The sequence below is a fragment of the Falco punctatus genome (assembly GCF_963210335.1).
Source record: "Falco punctatus genome assembly, chromosome: 13".
NCBI classification, from domain to species: Eukaryota; Metazoa; Chordata; class Aves; order Falconiformes; family Falconidae; genus Falco; species Falco punctatus.
The window spans coordinates 28,680,942-28,700,312 of NC_137593.1; the positions used below are offsets into that span (position 1 = coordinate 28,680,942).

Sequence of the window (19,371 nt, forward strand, 5' to 3'; positions counted from 1 at the left end):
GCTTTTTGTTTGATCTATATTACCTTGAAGTCAATTCCATAAAGTTTATGTGACTCAGGCTCCAAAGTGAGCTATTCCAAGAAGAATTACCTGCAATTAACAAGCTTAGATAATCCTAAGCAATTTGTTTAGACTGTACACAGTTGTAAATAAGACCAAAACTAGACCTGTTGATGCCCAGCAGCAGACAGGGGTGCATTCAGGAGGGTCGGTAATGATTCTTCTGGAGAACTGCATGAAAAGTCATATTTCCTTCCATTACATTCCAGGTTTTACCTGTTTGTTAGGTTGTGGCATCTCTCTGAAATTGTTGCTTTCTAAGAACTTGAAGCACTTTGCTTAATGCTGATGCGCATGAGCCTTGATTTCCAAACCTGCGATTGAATTTATGAACTTGAGGAAGTATTTGCTTAAACATTCAAATGTGAGTGAAGCTGGTGGCACTGAGAGTTGTTTCTTCCAGTGTGTTACTGCTGGTCCTGTTCTTCCTCATCTTACTCTTTTCTTTCTCATTGCAGGTCTTGATGCAGAGTTGTCTTATGTGAGGAATGACGTGGTTAATCACTATGCATTGTCCTTCAATCTTTTAATACCCAGTGAGACCAATAATCTTCACTTCAGCTGGCATGCTAAATCCAAGGTAAGCAGGTATAACTTCTGTGTTTGAGTACTTGATGCATGATCTGTATTGCTTAGTGAATACTCACTATTGTAACGTAATGGCTTTTTTCTTTGCAAAATTAGCATATGCTAGGTGCTAAAGAATTATTTATATATGGTTGCAGGCAATAAGTCAAGATGATATATATCCAAACTGTTCCTTTCTTGTTTTAGAAAGGTTAAGCACTACTTTTGGAGTATTTTATACTTGCTTCTGGCAAGCTACATGTATATACAAACAAGCTACTGGCAGTGGAATCACTTCTGGTGGTGCGTTGAACACACAGGAGGGGCAACTATGAATTGAAGCCTCTGGAAATGAAATGTAGAGCTATCATGTTTCAGAGTTTTCTAGAAACATATGTCTGGAGACGAGAAGAACCTATAAAAGTAGTGTGTAGTATGTTATTACCGAGCCCCGGTTAAATGGGAAGGGATTTTTATTTCACTTAATCGCCATGGCTGGAGCATGCAGCAACAGCTGTCATAAAGATTGCGTATGCTCTTACATTTTGAAGGATTTCCAGTTGCTTAACAATTTATTTTTGTATATGAACCGATGTGTTTAGTCTCTGGCAGATATTATTTAAAAAAAAAAAAAAGTAGTTGAGGGATGGTTATTCTTTTGTTTTTAGGTAGGGAAGACTGCAGTAGGAACAGTAATATTTAACAACCCCACCAATGCAATTTCTGAAGATCCCTTCTACCAGTGTTCTTTTTGAGGTATAACTTCTTACAAGAGGTGAATTTTGGCCTGCAGAGACATTGGGTAGAGTGCAAGCCAGCCCTTTCTACTTGACACTGTATTCTTCCTTCACAGGCAGTTCAGTCACTTGCCATTTGAGTAAGAACTTTGAAGGATTTTCCTTGTTACAACTTCAGCCATGAACTACCTGCATCACTGTCCTTATCCTGAGTTTCCTTTGGCCTGCCTGTGAATTTTGAATAGGAATTTTTGAGCTTGTAGTCCCGATTCCATTATTGTGATTGCACTGTTTGACATTGTGCTAACTTTGTAGGATGGGTGTAGTGCAGTTTATAGGAGCTCAGAAACTGGGTTATATTTCTGCCCTTGGGATCTTGACTGAAGAATAAATTGATAACATAACTGTATCCTATTATGTGTTGGAGGGGTGGCGGAGAAACTAATGGGGCAAAGAAAGTCCAACCAAATTCCTTTAACTGAGTGTGGAGGGATAGTATGAATTTCCAACAGGAGCTTATGACAATAGATCCTGTACTTTTCTTGAATGAATATTTGCAGAATCAGCTTCTTAAGTGGAAACAAAATCTTGACTATAGTTGAATAAACTTTGTAAGAATTTTGTCTGTGTAGTTTATAAAACTGACTAGAGGATGAGATTTTTTTTTTTAATTCCTATGGTTTTCACAAACTGCCTTTCAAACAAGTAAGTTTAAAGCAAGTGAGGTTTGTGGTGTGTGGGTTTGGGTTTTTTTTTTTTTTTTAATACAGCACTTTAAATTCTGCCCCAAATTTTCAAGAATGATTTCAAGACTGGCTTCTATTTTGGATTTCTTAAACTGAACTGTCACAGAAGTCTGATATTTAGACTTTATACAAGAAACTTTGGATATGGACACCTAAAATTACCAGCATTCTTTGAAAATAAGATACAGGTTTTTTCTTTAATTTCAAGAGGAATTATGAAAAGGTATGCAGCATTTCTTTTTACTACTGTAGAGATTTCTTACGTGTTTTCTGTCTCCCAACTGTCGTTACAGGTTGAGTATAAACTGGGATTTCAGGTAGATAATCCCATGGCTATGGCTATGCCCCAGGCCAACATTTCTCTACAAGGAGAAGTTCCTCGCAGCCTTTCAGGTAAAGTCCCCACCCTCCAAAAGTGCACAGCTAGTGCTGATACTAATACTGATTTCTGGTGGTACTTTGTTTTTTCCAGGATGTGTGTAGTGCTGTGTAAGAGCATAATTTTTCTCTAGTAAACATAATATGTTTACAGGCCTTCTGCAACAGTTACGACATTGCTAAAAGGGTATTCTACAGTGAGACGACTAGTCTGAGATAATAATTTTTTCCCCTTGTTTATTGGAGCACAGAAATTTTCCTGGAAGGGAAACATGATTTTTGATGTGTAAGTGCACACACAAGGTTCCCATTCTCTTTTCAACAATAATAAACAACAATTGCATGGATTTTAAAATCCACACCTTTTAATTTCTCTAGCTTATAAAGATGACATTTCAGGATGTGTGGGAGTTAATACATTAAAGTGTTTATGGTAAGTTTAAGACTGAGAAAACTATTTTGTGTCTATGCCAGCTCCTCCATAGAATTTATACTGGATACAGTTGCATCTTTTTCAGAAAATGTGCAAATGATCATCATTCATGCTTGTTCAAGTGTGATTCCTCACTGTCTTGTGCTCTTTTAGATACTCAAGGGGCAATAAAATATATTGATGTTTTGGTTGTGTACCACTTCTTTGTGAAAGTAGGCACTGGGGAATTAGGCTTGTTATGTCTGCTCTGTTGGCATAAATAGTACTGGTATATAAACTGGAAACTAAATAATGTCATATTAGTTTTAAGTGTTGATTCCAGTCAGATTTGCACAGACCAAAATATTTAAACCCAGTGGTTGTGAAGAAAGTTAATCTTCATAGCACTTGAAAAAGCAATGAGTAAAACTGCAAAACTAAATTTTCTGGTTTTCTGTGATAACTGAGGTTTCTCTTGTGACGGCACTCTAACTAATGGATGACTGCCAGTCATTTATCCACAATTACAGTTTTAGTAATCTGTAAACTTTTAATATAACTCATATTAATTTAAACTATGTGCCCTTTAATGCTTGTCTGAAATGACAAGGCATTGAAGACTAGAATAGCATTTCTTAATAGCAGGTTCTTAAAAAATGTACATTATAAACATAATTTGAAAAGACTCTTATTGTTTAAATGTTATTTCACCACAATGTCTGAAAAGTGCTTGAAGTTAATTGTAATGCTGATATGTTCTCTGTTTGCAGTGTTCCGTGTTGAACTCTCCTGCACTGGCAGACTTGACTCTGAGGTCACAATACTAATGCAGCTCAACTTGACAATTAATTCATCAAAAAACATCACAGTTTTAAATTTCAAACGAAGGAAAATGTGCTACAAAAGTAAGACATTGTTTCAAATACTAAAAAGCTTTTACTGTTCAAGTATCTTAGGAAAAAGGAGTGTTAAGGTATATGATCCAGGACAGGAGTAACAGTTCCTGAGAGTAAATGTCGGAAAGGATGGGAAGAAACCAGGTAACATTTTGCCTTTCAGAGATGAATGGGGCCGTTTGGTAAAAGCAGAAGCTGATGGATGAAGCAATTCCCCAAGCATTCTGCTGCATTGACTGACCTTTTGACATATGTAGCAAAAAGCATTTTCCCTGTTGTGCTTGGAAGGAACTAGTTTACTCAAAACTGCAGCACTCTCATGAATATTGAAATTGATCTAAGAATTACCATCAAAATCTACTTAGTTTATAAAGTGTGATAAACTAAAAATTGGCTATTAGTAAATGTAAGCAGGTGTTCGTCTTTCAGACTTGGAGTACAAAGTGATCCTCATACCTAATGCAGACTTCGAGAAAGCCCCGATGGACTCTTCTGTGTTTTGCCTTGGGAATCTGCAAGCCCAACTTATTCTTGGATTGTTGCTATCTCCTGTTGCTGCTTCCTAGAAGTATTTTCGTAGGCATCAGAAGAAAATTATTTTGGAGAATGCCAAGAACTGTACCCTCCTTAAAAATGGCTGTGGTGTTCTGTTCTCAGGCAGCATTTGAGGATGGCCACCTTTCTATTTACATGCTTCTCCTGGCTCTATTCAGTTTACTTGGAGCATTTGAGGACAGTAGTTGGCTTTTTGGAGGCAGGTTTGTCACTGCTCTGAGGTATGGAAGTCTAAGGATGAACTTCTGCAAGGTGTGAGTGAAAGAGCTAGCCTGGCTGTTTTAGCACATGTGATAATCATGTTTCATGCATGGATGGTACAGGAAGACCAGTCTTAATTTGAAGTCTATCTCTAGTGAAAATGGAGGTCTTGCTGCTAATGTTGACATTTTTACCGTCATGTTTTCCTAGGTACTTTTTAAAATGTTCTAAGTGGGGGAAATCGGCACTGCTTATGCATTCATACCTTATTGTGCTGCTGAATGTGCGGAAGAGGTTTCCTTAGGCACCGCACAGTTATCTGGGTGTGTGAGTGAACCACTTCCTAAATTATGCAGAAGTGATTCTTACAAAGACCATGTTTGTGTGGGTTCATAAAAATGTCAATGACTTTTTTTGATGTGTGTTGATTGGTATAGAGCATCTGAGGATTTCTGATTTCATTTAATGCATAAGTTAACAGTATGCAGGAACTTGCTAGCGGTTTTGCTTAAGGCATTCTTAATAGTTCCTCTTAAAGTTTAAAAAAGGGGAAAATAAGGAGGAAAAACCCAGATACTTTTTTTTCCCTCCCTTCCGCCAGATTACTTTTTTCACAAGTTTATCAGGCTGAATGGGTGTACTAAGGAGTTGGAAGAGGCTGTGCTGGGGAGGAAGCAGTTCTTCATAGCTGGAAGCAAGAAGGGGGCTGTGCAAGTGGGTCTGCGCCTTCACAGCCACGGAAGTCCACTGCGGTGCCTCAGCTGTGTGTGAACCTCAGTGAGATTCATGTGAAGTAACCTCCACAGCCTGCGTTCCCACTGCTCCTTTTGGGTTGTGATGAGTCTGGTCACTTTAGAAGGGGGATAAATCTTCCTTAAGGACTACTTTCACACAGGAACCTGAGTATTTTCCTCATGCCTTTTGTTCATTATTTATGGGTATTTAAATAGGCATTACCTTTTTCATCCTTCACTTTCAAAAGACTCATAACTGTAGCATCAGTTGAGAAGGAAGAGTGCCCATGGCAGCACTCTAACTTCTTCCTAGGATAAGTTCTGGAGCCAGAATTTCTTCCAAAAGGTCAGGGTAGTATTGACTGAACATTCAAGAAGTTATTTTCTATACTGTAGTAAGTGATTCTGTGAGGTCTTTGTTGTTTAGTGTCTTAGCATACACTCACATACCCTGCATCTCCTCTTTTTGCTGTCTGCTGCTTTGGGCTTTGGTGGATGAGCTGGAGGGTTTTTTGAGGTAGGTGGATTCGGTAGGTTCAAGCACGGCCTCAATGGACATGTCTGTCAGTGGTGAAATATATCTGACCCATGTGTCTTAAGTGTGATTTTATTATACAGCGGTTAGGTATTCAAAACGGAAATCTAGAGATAACTATAGTCTTTAAGTCAGCTCACCTATTTGGAAAAGCAGACTTGTTTTTCCATAAATAAGGCAATTGACTTCCTGTGAAGGGCTACAGTAATAAATGTATACCAGACTTAATGGTTTTCTCTCATCTGTTTAGAGCTTGAACCAGAAGCAAAATCTCCGACATCTGATAAAAACAGCAGCAAGGCTATCTGTAAGTAATTCCGAGTGTACAGCTTTGGGTATAAAAATGAAAAACTTCCGATGTTCTTTCGGTTTCCACAGCTTTCCCTATGAAAATGTTCCCCAGGTAGTCTGTACTATACCCAGTATTTTAGTGGAGTTGTTTGTAATTAATTCTTTTAACTGGGTATATATACTATTGAAGGGGAAAAAGCCCTATTCCAAGTCTCCTAACAACTTTTTTTTTTTTAATCACATCTTAGGTAGGTGCTCTGGTTTCTGTACATGACTGTGATCTATTTTCTTGACTTTAGGACCTGTCCAATTTGCTGCTTTAAAATTGCCAGTATTGAATGAATAGGATGAGGTAGTTCCTTTTAGTCATTCCTTCTCTAGCTGAAAATACTACCGACTGTGCTCTGCCTCTGCAGTACTCCAAAATGTAAACGTTTTTGCCAGGACGCTTTTGGAAAGCAGTGGAGCGCATTGCTGTTTTCTCTCTACCACCTGCTGTCTCTTCCAGGGCAATTGTTCTCCACGGTGCATGATTTAAAATTGGGGCTGGCTGGGGCTACTGCCTCTTCCTGCCTCCAGTCCCGCTGCGCACGCTGCTGGTTAGCACCAGCTCAGGGCTAGTGCAGCAGGCAGCCCTCTGCTGCCCAGCTGCAACTGCAGAATTCTGCCCTAAAATGCGCTGCAGTTGAGATTTCTTTTTCAAAAAAGGAGGATTAACTGCCCTGTTAACACTGCTGCATTACAATTCAGGTCAGGGGGCTGTAATCCACCCATCATACCCTAAAATCAGGAGGGGAAGCTGATGTTGTGTGCTCTGGTACATTCAGTCAGTGACTAAGCACACTATCACACTCCATCTAGGTATTAATCTCATTTTATTTACTGTATCGGTGTGTGTCCTGGAGTGCAGGTGACTCCTGCTCTTCCAGCCCCAACAAGCAAGTCTGTGCCACTTGCTGCGCTGGGGCTCAGCTGAGCTGGAGGCAAGGTTTGTCCGTGCTCCTACTGTGTTTGCAGCACGGGAGCCATGGAGGAGGGTTGAGGGGTTGTGCGAGGTAGAACTGGCAGGACTAACAAGTCCCTTTTAGAGCATTTTAGGAGGGTCCTGGCTGGCTTTTATCCTTCAGTAGGAACCTTCCCTTTGTCTCAGTGAATAAATGGAGGCATAGGGTGGCTTGCTGGGCCTTGCCCTCCTTTGCTGCAGCAGGAGCTGTGGTGGCCACTCTTCTGGGGTCACTTCTGCCGGCCAGCTGCTGTTCCCTGCTCTGCCAGACCTGGGTGGCAGACACCAGGGGCAAGTCTGGGGACAGCAGCACTGCCCTCCTGACATGTCAGCCTGCTGGGAACTAGCAAAATGTTGTTTGTTTTGTGGTTTGTTTGGGGTTTTTTGTTTTCTTTTTTTTTTGATTTGGATTTTTTCTGAGAAAAGTTCATTAACTTTTCACCTCTCTATTTCAGTTGATCCTGTCAATGCCGCTCCCACCACTTCTACCCGTGTGTTTTATATCAGTGTAGGTGTATGCTGTGCTGTTATATTCCTGGTGGCCATAATACTAGCTGTCTTGCATCTCCACAGCATGAAAAGGATAGAGTTGGATGACAGGTATGTATTCAAGCATTTCAAGTGCATTTCTGGAACATGTTTACTCAGATTTGTAGGAGTTCTGGTCGCAAAATGAGCATTCTGTAGTATTTGCTCTTTTGATGTCAAGCTGTAGCAATTACTACCATTGTAGAGTTGTGGTAAGCGCTATAGTGCAGAAAGGCAGCAGTCGCAGGTGCTCTGCGATTTGTGGGGTGGGAGGGTTGTGGCTGTTGGGTTTTTGCCAGAATAGTTGTGTGGAGGACACACAGTGAAGAAATTTGGGCAGAATCAGATCTACAGGGATTGTCAGGACTGAAGAAAGATTTGATAGATGCCTGGCCTCACTGAAAGTATTTGTTTATTACTGACTTCTACAAGAGATAGAATTTCAGTCTTCTCTATTTTGACTGATTTACCAGTATTTGGCCTTAGGGTTAAGTCTGGGGATTACCACTGGTTGGCTATAAAGCAGAAAATGCGGTGTTCTTCCAAATGTATTTTCAATCCAGGCAAACCAAGTTGGCACGTGCTTGTGAAGAGGACTTGTAAGATGAACCCAAGGGCAGTGTGGTCAGCTGAGTGGGGATTAAACACCAAGGTGGAAGGGAGGCAGAAAACGCAGGTGGAGGCTCCGCTGAGGCTGTGCGAACAGGCTGTGTCAGATGCAACTGTTCAGAAACAGCCAGTTTTGAAACTGAATACTTTGGAAAACAGTCCTGTGGGTGGTCACCTGTGTTGAAAGCATATTTCGAACCATTTCTGTTCCTGCCTGCAGTCTCTCAGAGTACCTCTATCTTTTAACTTCCCCTCTATCCATTCATCTGTTTTGTTTCTTTCTGTTTTTCTTTCTGCCGTTCACTCCTCTGGTGTCCCCAGACCACTTGGTTTTTGGGGGATGTCGGTGTACTAAGTAGTAAGGCCTTCTCAAGGCCTGGTGATCTAACCAAATGACTTGCCAGCTTTCCTCAATTCACTTGTGCCTGTCTACTAAGGGTTTTTAATAAATAGGTGTTAAGAGATGTGCAGCTTGCTTTAATTCAGAAAGGAAAAGCATTATGTTTATAGAGTGTGTGAATAGCGTCATCTATGAGTTTTTGAGAGACTCTTAGCCTAGCAGTGTGATCAAATGTCCCTTCATCCACTCCACTGTACTTGATTTCTGAGGAGATACAAGCTAAAAATTAATCTGATGTTAATACTTTGTGGTTTGCAGGTATTAAAGACTTTGCTCTAAATCGGTATATGGCCGCCTGATAATTTTTGTGGTATTTGTGCAGATTTAGTTCTTCAGAGAGCAATGGGATGACTTGGTTTTTTGAGCCCAAAGGTGCCTGACCTGGCAAAGCCTTGGACGGGCTCCTGGGTAAGAGCTGTAGTCAACTAGTATGGTAGCAAAGGTGTAACAGAGGCAAAATGTGCCTGAAAATCAGGATCTGTGGAGTTTTGTTTTCCAAACGGGTGGTGTGCACAGGAGCCAACGAAGAGACTGCGAGGTGATGTTTCCTGCTTGGTTGAGAAACTGGTTCAGAATTTAACCTCAGTGTTAGGCACTAGCATTACATATGATCAGTGACTGCTTGTTGTAGCATCTAGTCAAGACATTCGTGAGAGAAGAAACAACTTTTGATTTGGTTTTGAATAACAAGCTCCAAAACGTTGATCTAAAGGGGTTCTGAATCGAAGATAACATCATTAGGGTTAACGACCTCCCAGGAGCAACAGAGGCTGAAAAACCCACTGCTGTTGCTCTTAATTTCAAAAACCAGAACTAAATAAAAATTAGGAAGGCTGTTAAATAGAAACTGAAGCCAGGCAGCTGAGTTTACAGGCTGCACATGGACTATTTAAGAACGTTGTATTCAAAGTTCAGAGCGAATGCTTGCATGCCTCCTATCAAAGGCGCTTGAAAAAGTGCCAAAGAAAGTTGGCATGGCTTGACAGTGGGGTAATGGAGGTTATTAAAAGCAAGGAGGCACCATTCAAAAAGCTGACATAGTATGCAAGTGAGAAAACTAAGAAAGCTCATAAACATGAGCAAGTTAAACCTAAAAAATGGAATGAAGCCAACCAAAAAGGTAGTTTGTCAAACTTGCAACAGGCATAAAAGGAATAATTCCTTTTTCAAACTTGCCTGCAGCAGGAAGCCAGCCAAAGAAATCTGTAGGGCTAGTAGGTGATCAAGTTACAAAAGGAGTTTGCAGCCATAGCAGGGAAATGAAATGCAAGTTCCGCATGAGTGTTTAATGCAGTGACCATGCCAGGACGCTTCTTTCTGGGGAACTCACTGAGGAGTGGATCGTATTGAAGCAGCTTGTAGATGCAATAGTGTGAACAGTTAAAGGAAGCAGTAGTAAGTTGCAGGTACCAGAGAATATTCATTCAAAAACTCTGAAGGAATTTAAAGTGGAGTAGTTAGGCCACCAACTGCAGCTTTTAATTGCATGCTAAAAACTGTGCTGGAACCCTACACCTGGAAGAGAGTGAATGTGGGAAGAACTTTAGAAAAGGTTTCCAGAGAGAGATTGAGGCCAGCTATAAATCAGTAAGCCTGACATTTGTGTTATGAGAATTAGTAGATTCTGTTCTAAAGAAAAAATTCAGCAGGTGCACCTGTGATTATGGTACAGTGTGGAAGAGCTGACTTGGCTTTCTTTTCTTTTAAATGAAGTCTTGCTTCAGAGCTATCAGTGGTCCTTAAGGGCATCGCCAAGCATGTCTAAAAATGCTACAAGGTTGGCTAGTACTGCTTGGTCAGTGCTCAATAGCAGCCCAAGAAGCAAATGGAATGTTGATCATTTGCCAAGGCAGAGGGTTATACCCAAACCCAATCTCTTCTTTGTTCTCCCAATGCAGTCAGCAGTAGTGGAGAAGCTTTTGAGTTCCAAAGAAGGCGGGGATGATTGTGTGTGTTTGGGAGGGACATCAAAAAAAGCTTTTCCTGGCCTTGCCATCTGAGGTAGTGACAAATAACTGCCTTGCCTGCACTTTCTCACCTGTTTTTAGGCTGTTACAGCTACAACTACTTTTTTGTAGGATTCTGTCTGAGGATAAGATAAAACATCCTGCTGTGGTTTAAGCTATGGTTTCCCCGTCTCTTGAATACTATGTGCAGCTATGGTCCTTCTACTCAAACAAAATATCTCAAAAGCACATTGTAAGTGGCCCTGGAAGGAGCAACAGGTATTCTTAGAGGGAGGAATGACAAAGTAGGCTAAGGCAGTTTGGTCTGTAACAGAGAGCTGAGAGAGGTACAGTGGTACAGGGCAAACGGCCGTTTGCAACAGTGAACTAGGGAATACCTTTTTGATATTTGCACCAGCACAGGAGCTAAAGGGCAGCAGATGGAGCTAGCAGTTGGCATGCCCAGAGCAAGCAAGAGGAGATCACTCTGGCTGAAAAACCTGGTTAAGCTTTGCGGAGTGTTACAGGTGCCTCTCGGTTTGGCTGAGACTACTGCTTTCAAACTGTTGTAGTCATTGATTCTCAACAGGATGTTAGTACCATGAAATAAATGCATATAAGTCTTCCCTGGGACATAACAGGTTTTTTGCTTCTGGTATGACAGAGTGGTTCTTGCCATAAATGTTTTGTCACCTTGATTTTTCAAATGTGGGGGAGAAGCACTGGCAAATGGAGCAAATTCTGCAAAGCAAATAGGAGGAAGTTGTTCATGCTTAAATAACAGAAGTGCCAAGATTTTTGAGTTAACCTGAAATACGTTTTAATGTGTGAGAGACTTCAAAAATGCCATTCTTTCAAAATCTAGCTTGGAAAATGTTCTGGTTTTAACTTTGATTATTTAACTTTGAATTCATTACAGTGACAAGCAGTCATGTCTGTGTCCAATTTTCTTTTAAAACAGCATTAGTGACAGCAGTAGCTCACAAGGGTTATCCCAGCCTTCCACACAGACGACACAGTACTTGCGCGCTGACACACCGAATAATGCAACGCCAGTAACCAGTAAGTGTTAATCTAATTACGGACCTTTGCAACAGACACTCTTGGACACAGCTGGAGTATTTGTTGATAGGGGTCACACCAATTCAGTATCAAGTAGAAGAGAATAAATAATCTGGCTCTGTCAGTTTGCACCTCGAGTTAATGTGCTGTGTGGTTTTATCCAGCCATGCCATAGTCAAGATTGAAGCCTCCTTAAGTTCTGGGGCCCAGCAGTCATCATATGAGCATGATACTGCGTTTTATCTGACAGGGTATTCTCCCTACACACAGATCAGTCAGGCAGAAAGGCTTCACCAGTATCTGTGCAGCATCTGTTTGCTTAACACTGGAAAGAAGCTGCCTTATGGTGTCCAAGCAGAGGGTGGTATAGAACTGGAAGAGATAACAGCAAGTGGAAGTGTCCACCTAGCCCTAGGATCAGTTCCTGAGTGGACAACAAAGCAAGTGATGTCATCATATGTATTACTGATGATTGTGTTATTCTTTTCATCTCATTGCTGCAATGTGCAATGGAAATGAATGGGCAAAAAAGCTTTACAAGGATGATACATTCATTATATCATTTTATTTACAGTTTGCTTCAAAGAACATGAAATAGTAAAAAAGAGAGTGAATTAAAAGGAAGGGTGGCAGTGGTTTATATACTCTGATAGACTGATCTGGTACCAGATACTAGCTGTGTTCAGTGTTAATTCTGTAACTGCTGAAGGTATTTATTATGTGTGGAATGTTTGCTCCTCTAATTATTGTCTGTCTGCTCTAGCATCGCTCCAGGGAAGGGACTGTTCAGACTGTAGGGAAGCCAGGCAGCGCAGGGAGACACTTGGGTTGCCCAGTTCCTTGACAGTTGAGTCTCATTGGACTGACCATGAGCCTTTCTTTTCTGCTGAACCAGGCAAAAACTGACTTCTTTTGTAGAGTGATGGGTTTTTGGTAGACTCGGGTCTCTGAACTGGCTTGTAGCCTAACTGTATGAGCACCAAGGTTGGTGCTTGGGAGGGTACAGGTCTACATGGCTGAGCAATGGAGGAGGGTAGGACTTAGCCCAAACTCAACTGGCTTGAGTAGCTGCTGGAGAGCCTGCGTTAAAAGATCTGAAGTGAGGTAAGGGTTTATGTTACAGAGTGAGAAAAACGGGGAAGCCCAGCCAGAGGAACAAACTATCTCTCTGTTAAGTTCAAATTGCTGTTTTTCTCAGGGTGGGAACTACCAGACTGGAATACTAGTACCCTGGCACTCCTGACCTTGTCAGAAGTACAAATTAAATGATTCCTGTTTTCATCTGCTGCCACCAGTGATTTTTCTGTTCTGTAATGCTCAACAGAATCATAGAATCATAGAATCATTTAGGTTGGAAAAGACCTTTAAGATCATTGAGTTTTGCATTAATTAGCTGAAGTGACTTTGTTCAGCAATCTAATGAGTAGAAAACCCAAGATAGATCTGTTATTTTGAGCTAGATAAATGCAATGATTAAATCCTTCTTTTTTTTTTTTTTTTTTTTTTTTTTGCTAAAAAGCAGCCAATAAGACCCAAAAATCTCTCCCATTGTCTTCTGCTTGCACTTAGTAGTGGTACTGATGATCCCAATTCCTGAGGCAGCACTGCAGAAATGTCATGATTACTGTTCATCCCTGCTGTGTTTTCCTGTTTTCTTCCCAGGCATGGAAGCAGGTGTTAGCCTAAGAATGGACTGTAACTTTGGGAAAGTTTTGCCTGCCTTCTAAGCTGTACAATATCCCCTGAAAAAAAAAAATAGATCTTTTTTGTCATTAGTTCATTTTTTCCCTTTCAAAGAGCTGCCTTTAAAATTTATTTAGTAGAAGGATTAATATAAATATATATCTGTATATACATATATAAATATTAAAAAATGTATACACACATATATATATAAATAAGAACACTTCCACAGAGTTTGGAAGAGACCTACCTTAGCATGCAACTGATTTTTGAGCTGGTTTTCCCTCTTGACACCTGAAGTCATCCCCCAGCTTTTTTATTTTCCATCTCTTATCCCAGATCATGTTGTGCTGCTGATGTCCTGTCAACCTCGGGTTTTTGGGTTTGCCCTCTAAGTGACCGCCATTTGATTAATTTGAATATGATCCCTGGAAACTCCTTAGCTGAGCCTCTGACAAAAGGGGAGAAGACCAAGCCCATAGTGATGATTAAACCCTCCTCACCCTGACAAGAGTGGTAACCACTATGCCACATGGCACCTGTTTGCTGTGTTCAGTCCTCATTGTTTCAGAGTGTCTCTTACCTTTTTTTGGGACACCCCTGTTGCAGAGGAAATGGTGAAAACAAATAGAAGAAGAAAAAAGGTTGGATGCATAAAATAAACTTGAAGAGCATTCTTAGTCCTTCCACAGTCATATTAACTTTGTTTTCAGTGATTTTGTTTTCCTCCTTAATTTAAATATTATGACAGTAATTCTCAAGATTTCTCTAATAATTCTTAAACTTGCACAAAAATATTCAGGCTTTTCTGACTACATTAGGGTCTCTAGATATCGAGAAGTACCAGAAGAGGGCACTGGTAGTTTTGGTTATGTCCTGCTGCGGTAAGGCATCCTCCTCACTCCAAGTCTTCTGGCAGTCTCTGACCGAGGTCTTCATTTCCTTGTTAAGGGCAGTGCAGCGTTGTGTTAATTGGCTTCAGTACGTAAGGAGTTTTGTTAACTTGTTGTTAATAATGAGTCTTGATTGTGCGACACTCCACAGAATTCCTGCGTGATTTTTTTTTTCCCCTGCAGATAATTATGTTCACACTTGACTTCTCTTGTGTTTTCTGTTGTTAAATACTATAATCTTTTTAAGATTAATACATAATCTTTTAAAGTACATGCTGCTTGCATGTCTTTATACCTGTAGGTGGTGCTGAGGTGAGGCAATGTGCTTGTGTTCTCATTATAAGGGTATTTATATTGGTTTGTTTGGCTCTGCTGGCTCCTCAGGTTATCCTACATTACGGATAGAGAAGAATGATCTTAAAAGCGTCACTCTAATGGAAGCAAAAGCCAAAGTGAAGGACATAGCCATCTCCAGGGAGAGGATAACTCTAAAAGATGTGCTCCAAGAAGGTATTTACAAGACTCAGCCACTTGCTGCTGTAACGTGGTGTATATATATATATAGTTATAGTTACAGCTAGGTTTTTCTGAAACTAATCGTGGATGACGTTTCTGATCTTCATAGCTTTGGAGGAGAATGATGAATGATGTTTGCGTTTGGGGTGTGTGGGGGTGGGGAAAGCAGGTTCCAGAATTCATTAGAACGGGGGAGCGACTAATTGTGTTCAGTAAATCATTCAGCTTGTCTGTCGTAATAATCTGGTCTTTTAAATAAAGGAAAGGGTTAGATGGCTAAGGAATGAGGTAATCAGTTAGGGCTTTAAGTGGCAAAGTAACTTACTTGGGTGAGTTACTGCAGGAGAGCTTCACTGTACCAAAAAAAAACCCAAAAAACAATCAAATTAAACAAAACCACAAAGCCCAGAAAAACCTCAGCTGTCTAAACTCATAATCACAATTTGATCGCTTCTTTGGAAATCTAATTAGCAGATGCAATATTTACAGCTCTGATATGAAAAATTCAGAGATTACCTGATACTTTTGTCTTGTTTAATGTTTACTTTGGAAATGTTCATGCACAACATTCATTGTGCGTGTTGATGCACAATTTGCATCCTGTTGATGCTGAATTTGGGAAATGAGCTTAAATATTTTGGGGTGTTTGTCATTAATCTTTACTGCTGAACTTCAAGTCTGTGTTCCCTGAGCCTCATGAGAAATCAAAATTTCCATAGCTGGAGATCAGAGATACTCATCCTTTGGAGGTAGAGCTGCTAAATGCTTTGCGTTACTGTCTGTAGAACAATGGGAGGATACTAACACTCCCCATTTAATGTATGTCTCTAAATCTCTAAGGAGGTAGCTTTGTGCTCAGCTCCAATGTTGGTTCTGCAAAAAGCTTCCTTTGCACGCTGGATACGCATTGTGTTCCTTTGTGCTGTCTGCTGCCTGTAGCTGTGATGTTAGGAGTCATCCGATGACTAGAAGTGACTCAGTGCCACAGCTATACTTCAGCCATTTAGCACTGAGTGCTGGAGCTGCCCTGTTGTGTGAAATGCGGCTTAAACAGCTGTCAAATGCATTGTGGACCCAGTTAATAATGGGATCTTGTTTCTTGGCCTCAGCTATTTTTTGAGTCTGTTGGAATCTTTAGAAGTTAGTCAGAGGACTAGAAGACAGAGCCTGATGAACAGTCATCAGTTTTAGTTCATGATCATAGCAGAGTTGAGCCTCTGTCATCTAAGGACAAAAGAGTTTCAGAGAGGAAGAAGCAACTAATAGAAATGTCTGCATAAAATCTTCGGCAGTACCAAAGTGCTGCCAATGGATCTTAAACAGTTTGTAGATTTTGGTCAGAGGGTCATTATAAACTTCAAGTATAAACTTTCCATAATGTAGCTAGCTTATTTAACATTTTAATAATTTAGGAGATTTTGGTTCCGCTGTGGTGTAACCAGCTGGAAAATGCAAAGCACCAGGTGTGAGAGTGTGCAAAGGAAGAGGGATCTGTAGGGGCCTTTTGTGCAAGCCCAGCAATACAGCATGTGATTCTGAACCTGCTTCAAGCTCATGCTGTAACAGATGTAAGGCAAAAATGTAGGTGTCAAAGAAAAAAAGGGTTCTAATGGAATAGCTATGGTTTAGCAAATGGAACAGATGTTAACAGTAAATGGACCTTTACTGTTTTCTAGTGAAACAGGGAAATAGCTTAAATGTCCAGTCTGGAATACAAACAGCTTAATTTGCAAAAAAGCTCAGTGGAGAGCAAGGCAGAAGTAGCATGTTCATGGTACTGTGTCTGAAAGTTATAGCACACCAGTGACGTACACTTCCTGCTAAGGTGGGAGTCTTTCAGGGTGCTGTTTAAAAAACACAAAAACAAACCCCAAAACAACAAAACCACAAAAACCCAACCAACCCAACAAAAAAACCCACACAGCCCTGAAAACAAAACGCCAAATGGTGGACCATACAGACACGCTATGTTACAGTCTTGGTATGTTGAGATAATGGATCGTGTAAAATTACGTTCTAGCCATACCTGCTGTTACATGCTTCCACATTCTCTTTAATTCCAGCGCTTACAAATGGGTAGCTTGATACCCTAACATGTTTCAGTACAAGATGCTATCTTCCCTTTGATTTTTATGTCTATCTCTATACTGGAAACAGGTATTTAAGGCACTTTTTTGATGTCTTCAAGAGCCAAGATGGGGGGGGGGGGGGGGGTGTTAGTTTACTGTGAAATAATTCATGCTGTATATTTATGGTTGCCTTGCAGTCTCCTTGGTTAAATTCCTGCTTAGTGAGATTACAATTTGAAGACCCCAGCCTTGCAGGGTTTACTTGCAGTCCTAGGATAGGTGATATAAGTGTTGTACTGTCCCTGCTAAGTATTTAAAACCATAATGAGACCCGCACTGCATGCCAGAAGATGCACGACCAGGCTAAGGCAATCCTATCAAAGATCTTTCAACCTAATCAGACAGGACAAATCAACGGGAAAGGGATGTAACATGCGAATAGACTGCATGAAGATGAGGCACACAATTGGTGCCATGGTAATAGTGTGACAGAAAAGCGTTGTCAACCTGACTTTTATAAAAAGTGTGTGTTGCCATACTGCAATCATTCTTACTCCAGCTGTTAATGTAGCTCCTCCTCCTGCAAACAGCATCGTTAAAATTTTGTGAATGGAAAAATGCTGGAGACAAAAAGACCCCGAACAAACCCAACACCTTCCAACTGAGGTGAAATAATTGAACAATGTGATACTGTTTATTTCAAACTGCTCCATATGTACTGGTTGGCTGAAACCAGTATTTCCTCCTGACCATTGCAAAAAAAATTCATCTTTGTGAGAAATGTTTTGACTGGAGAATTCCAGACTGGCTGGATGAGAAGAGGATGGAGCTAGAGTGTTTAGTGCAGACAGCTGACAAAGACTGAACTGCCACAAATAGACCCCTCATCAGTATTGATGCTTAATTTAACTGGTTTCTGCTGCTGTCACTAGTTCACTCTCTCACAGTTGCCCCTCTAAGTTCTAGTTACCTAAACCTTTCAGCGTTTACTGCATATAGTTGTGAGTCCATCTCATGCTGAACAGGTGGTTAGGTTATATATTGTTGCATTAATAGGGCATTCAGGACTTCTGCTTTAACTGCCGTTGTTCCTAACTTTCTGCTGTGGCTGATAGGTTTTAAGGTGGTGTTTTCTTAATAGATAGGAAATTCTGATAATGTTACCAGTGTGTTTTAACCACATAATACATACTAATTGTATGTTCTCTTAATAGGCACATTTGGGCGCATTTTCCATGGGATTCTTATAGAAGAAAAAGACCCCAGTAAAGAGAAGCAAGTTTTTGTCAAAACTGTTAAAGGTATGTTTACATAAAGTAGTGGTTTTATATCCCGTTGTGTGGATTGTGGTGCATGCTGAGTGTATCAAAACTATCTTTAAAAACAAACCCCTCCCTCTCCAAAATATGAAAATGGCTACTTCTTAAAAAGCAAAAACAATTTGGATGTGCCTTCAGCCAGAGAGAACGGAAATCTTATATGGAAGAAAAATGCATGTGTTCTCCACCAGTGCCTTCAATTGGTGTGTCTGGAATACTTTAGCTTATTCTTATAAGTAAAAATTATATTTGGCTTTTTTTTTTTCCTCTAGCATGTCATTATTCTTTCCATCCACAGCCCTTTCCCCTGTGAGTTGCTGAAAAAGGCACCTGCAAAACTCTTCTTAAAAATCTAAAAACATGCTGGCTGTACAAAAAATAAGGCATAGTTTCTGCCATTTTTAGACTTTGCTACTGAGGCATGAGAATTATCACTTAGAACTTAATTTATACAAATACACCAGCTTTGCGGAAGAAACATGTTGTTGAAGCGATTTAAATCATGGCTGGTAGACTTAAGAAACAACAAGGTAATTATAGATGAAAACCATATTACATATATCCCTTCTCCTACACTCATAATTGTAAGTTTTCTAGTAGTTCACAACAGTTCTGCTAAATTCCCTGTACAGTAGTTGCTTCAGTAGTTATTTTTGTCATTTCAATTGGGTGTATTATTGCCTTTGTTTTTTCATTCTACAACTTTTAATTCTTCCTTAAAAAAATAGGTTCTATAAGAATTTCAACTTGTTTTAATGTTTCTTTGCTTGGCTAGTAATTCTTAAATATACTCATTTTAAAGAAGGTGGGAATTAGTGAAGCTGCTATATTTTGTTGTTGTTGAATTTATTCTGCTACCTATTTATTCTGTGCCATTTTTAAGAAAAACATATTGCTTTAAGAAAGCAAGCTTTTATTATTCTTGGTATGTTTCTTTGTGGAAAGCCACTTAGGAGATGATTCACGTTCACTTCAAGGGAAGGAATTTCTTAGACAACCTGGTTTGGAGTAAAAATAGCTGAAAAAAAAGGAGTCCCTATTTCTTGAAACAGTCTGGAGTGGCAGTTTGGGGTGGATGCTGTTGCATACTTTAGCTGCACGTTGTTCTTGATGCAGGCTTAGCAGGATGGCGTGCTTTGGCTGTAAAGACAGGTCAGTGCCTGATACGATACCTGCCACTCCAACAAAATATGTTGAGTTTAAAAGGTCCAGCTTCTACTATGAGCCAGGT

General features: G+C 40.2%; 1 protein-coding gene across 2 annotated transcripts in view; it reads left to right on the plus strand.

Moving 5' to 3' along the window:
- The window catches only part of RYK (receptor like tyrosine kinase), a 65,263-nt gene that overhangs the window by 18,581 nt on the left and 27,311 nt on the right, over positions 1–19,371 (plus strand). The window contains exons 2-9 of one of the 2 annotated variants that reach the window (XM_080410374.1): positions 519–640; positions 2,404–2,503; positions 3,671–3,805; positions 6,072–6,128; positions 7,571–7,715; positions 11,560–11,660; positions 14,612–14,746; positions 18,036–18,122. In XM_080410374.1, the coding sequence (XP_080266500.1) occupies positions 519–640; positions 2,404–2,503; positions 3,671–3,805; positions 6,072–6,128; positions 7,571–7,715; positions 11,560–11,660; positions 14,612–14,746; positions 18,036–18,122 (882 nt within the window). The remainder of the gene's footprint in view (positions 1–518; positions 641–2,403; positions 2,504–3,670; positions 3,806–6,071; positions 6,129–7,570; positions 7,716–11,559; positions 11,661–14,611; positions 14,747–18,035; positions 18,123–19,371) is intronic. The other variant, XM_080410375.1, reaches the window with a different exon arrangement.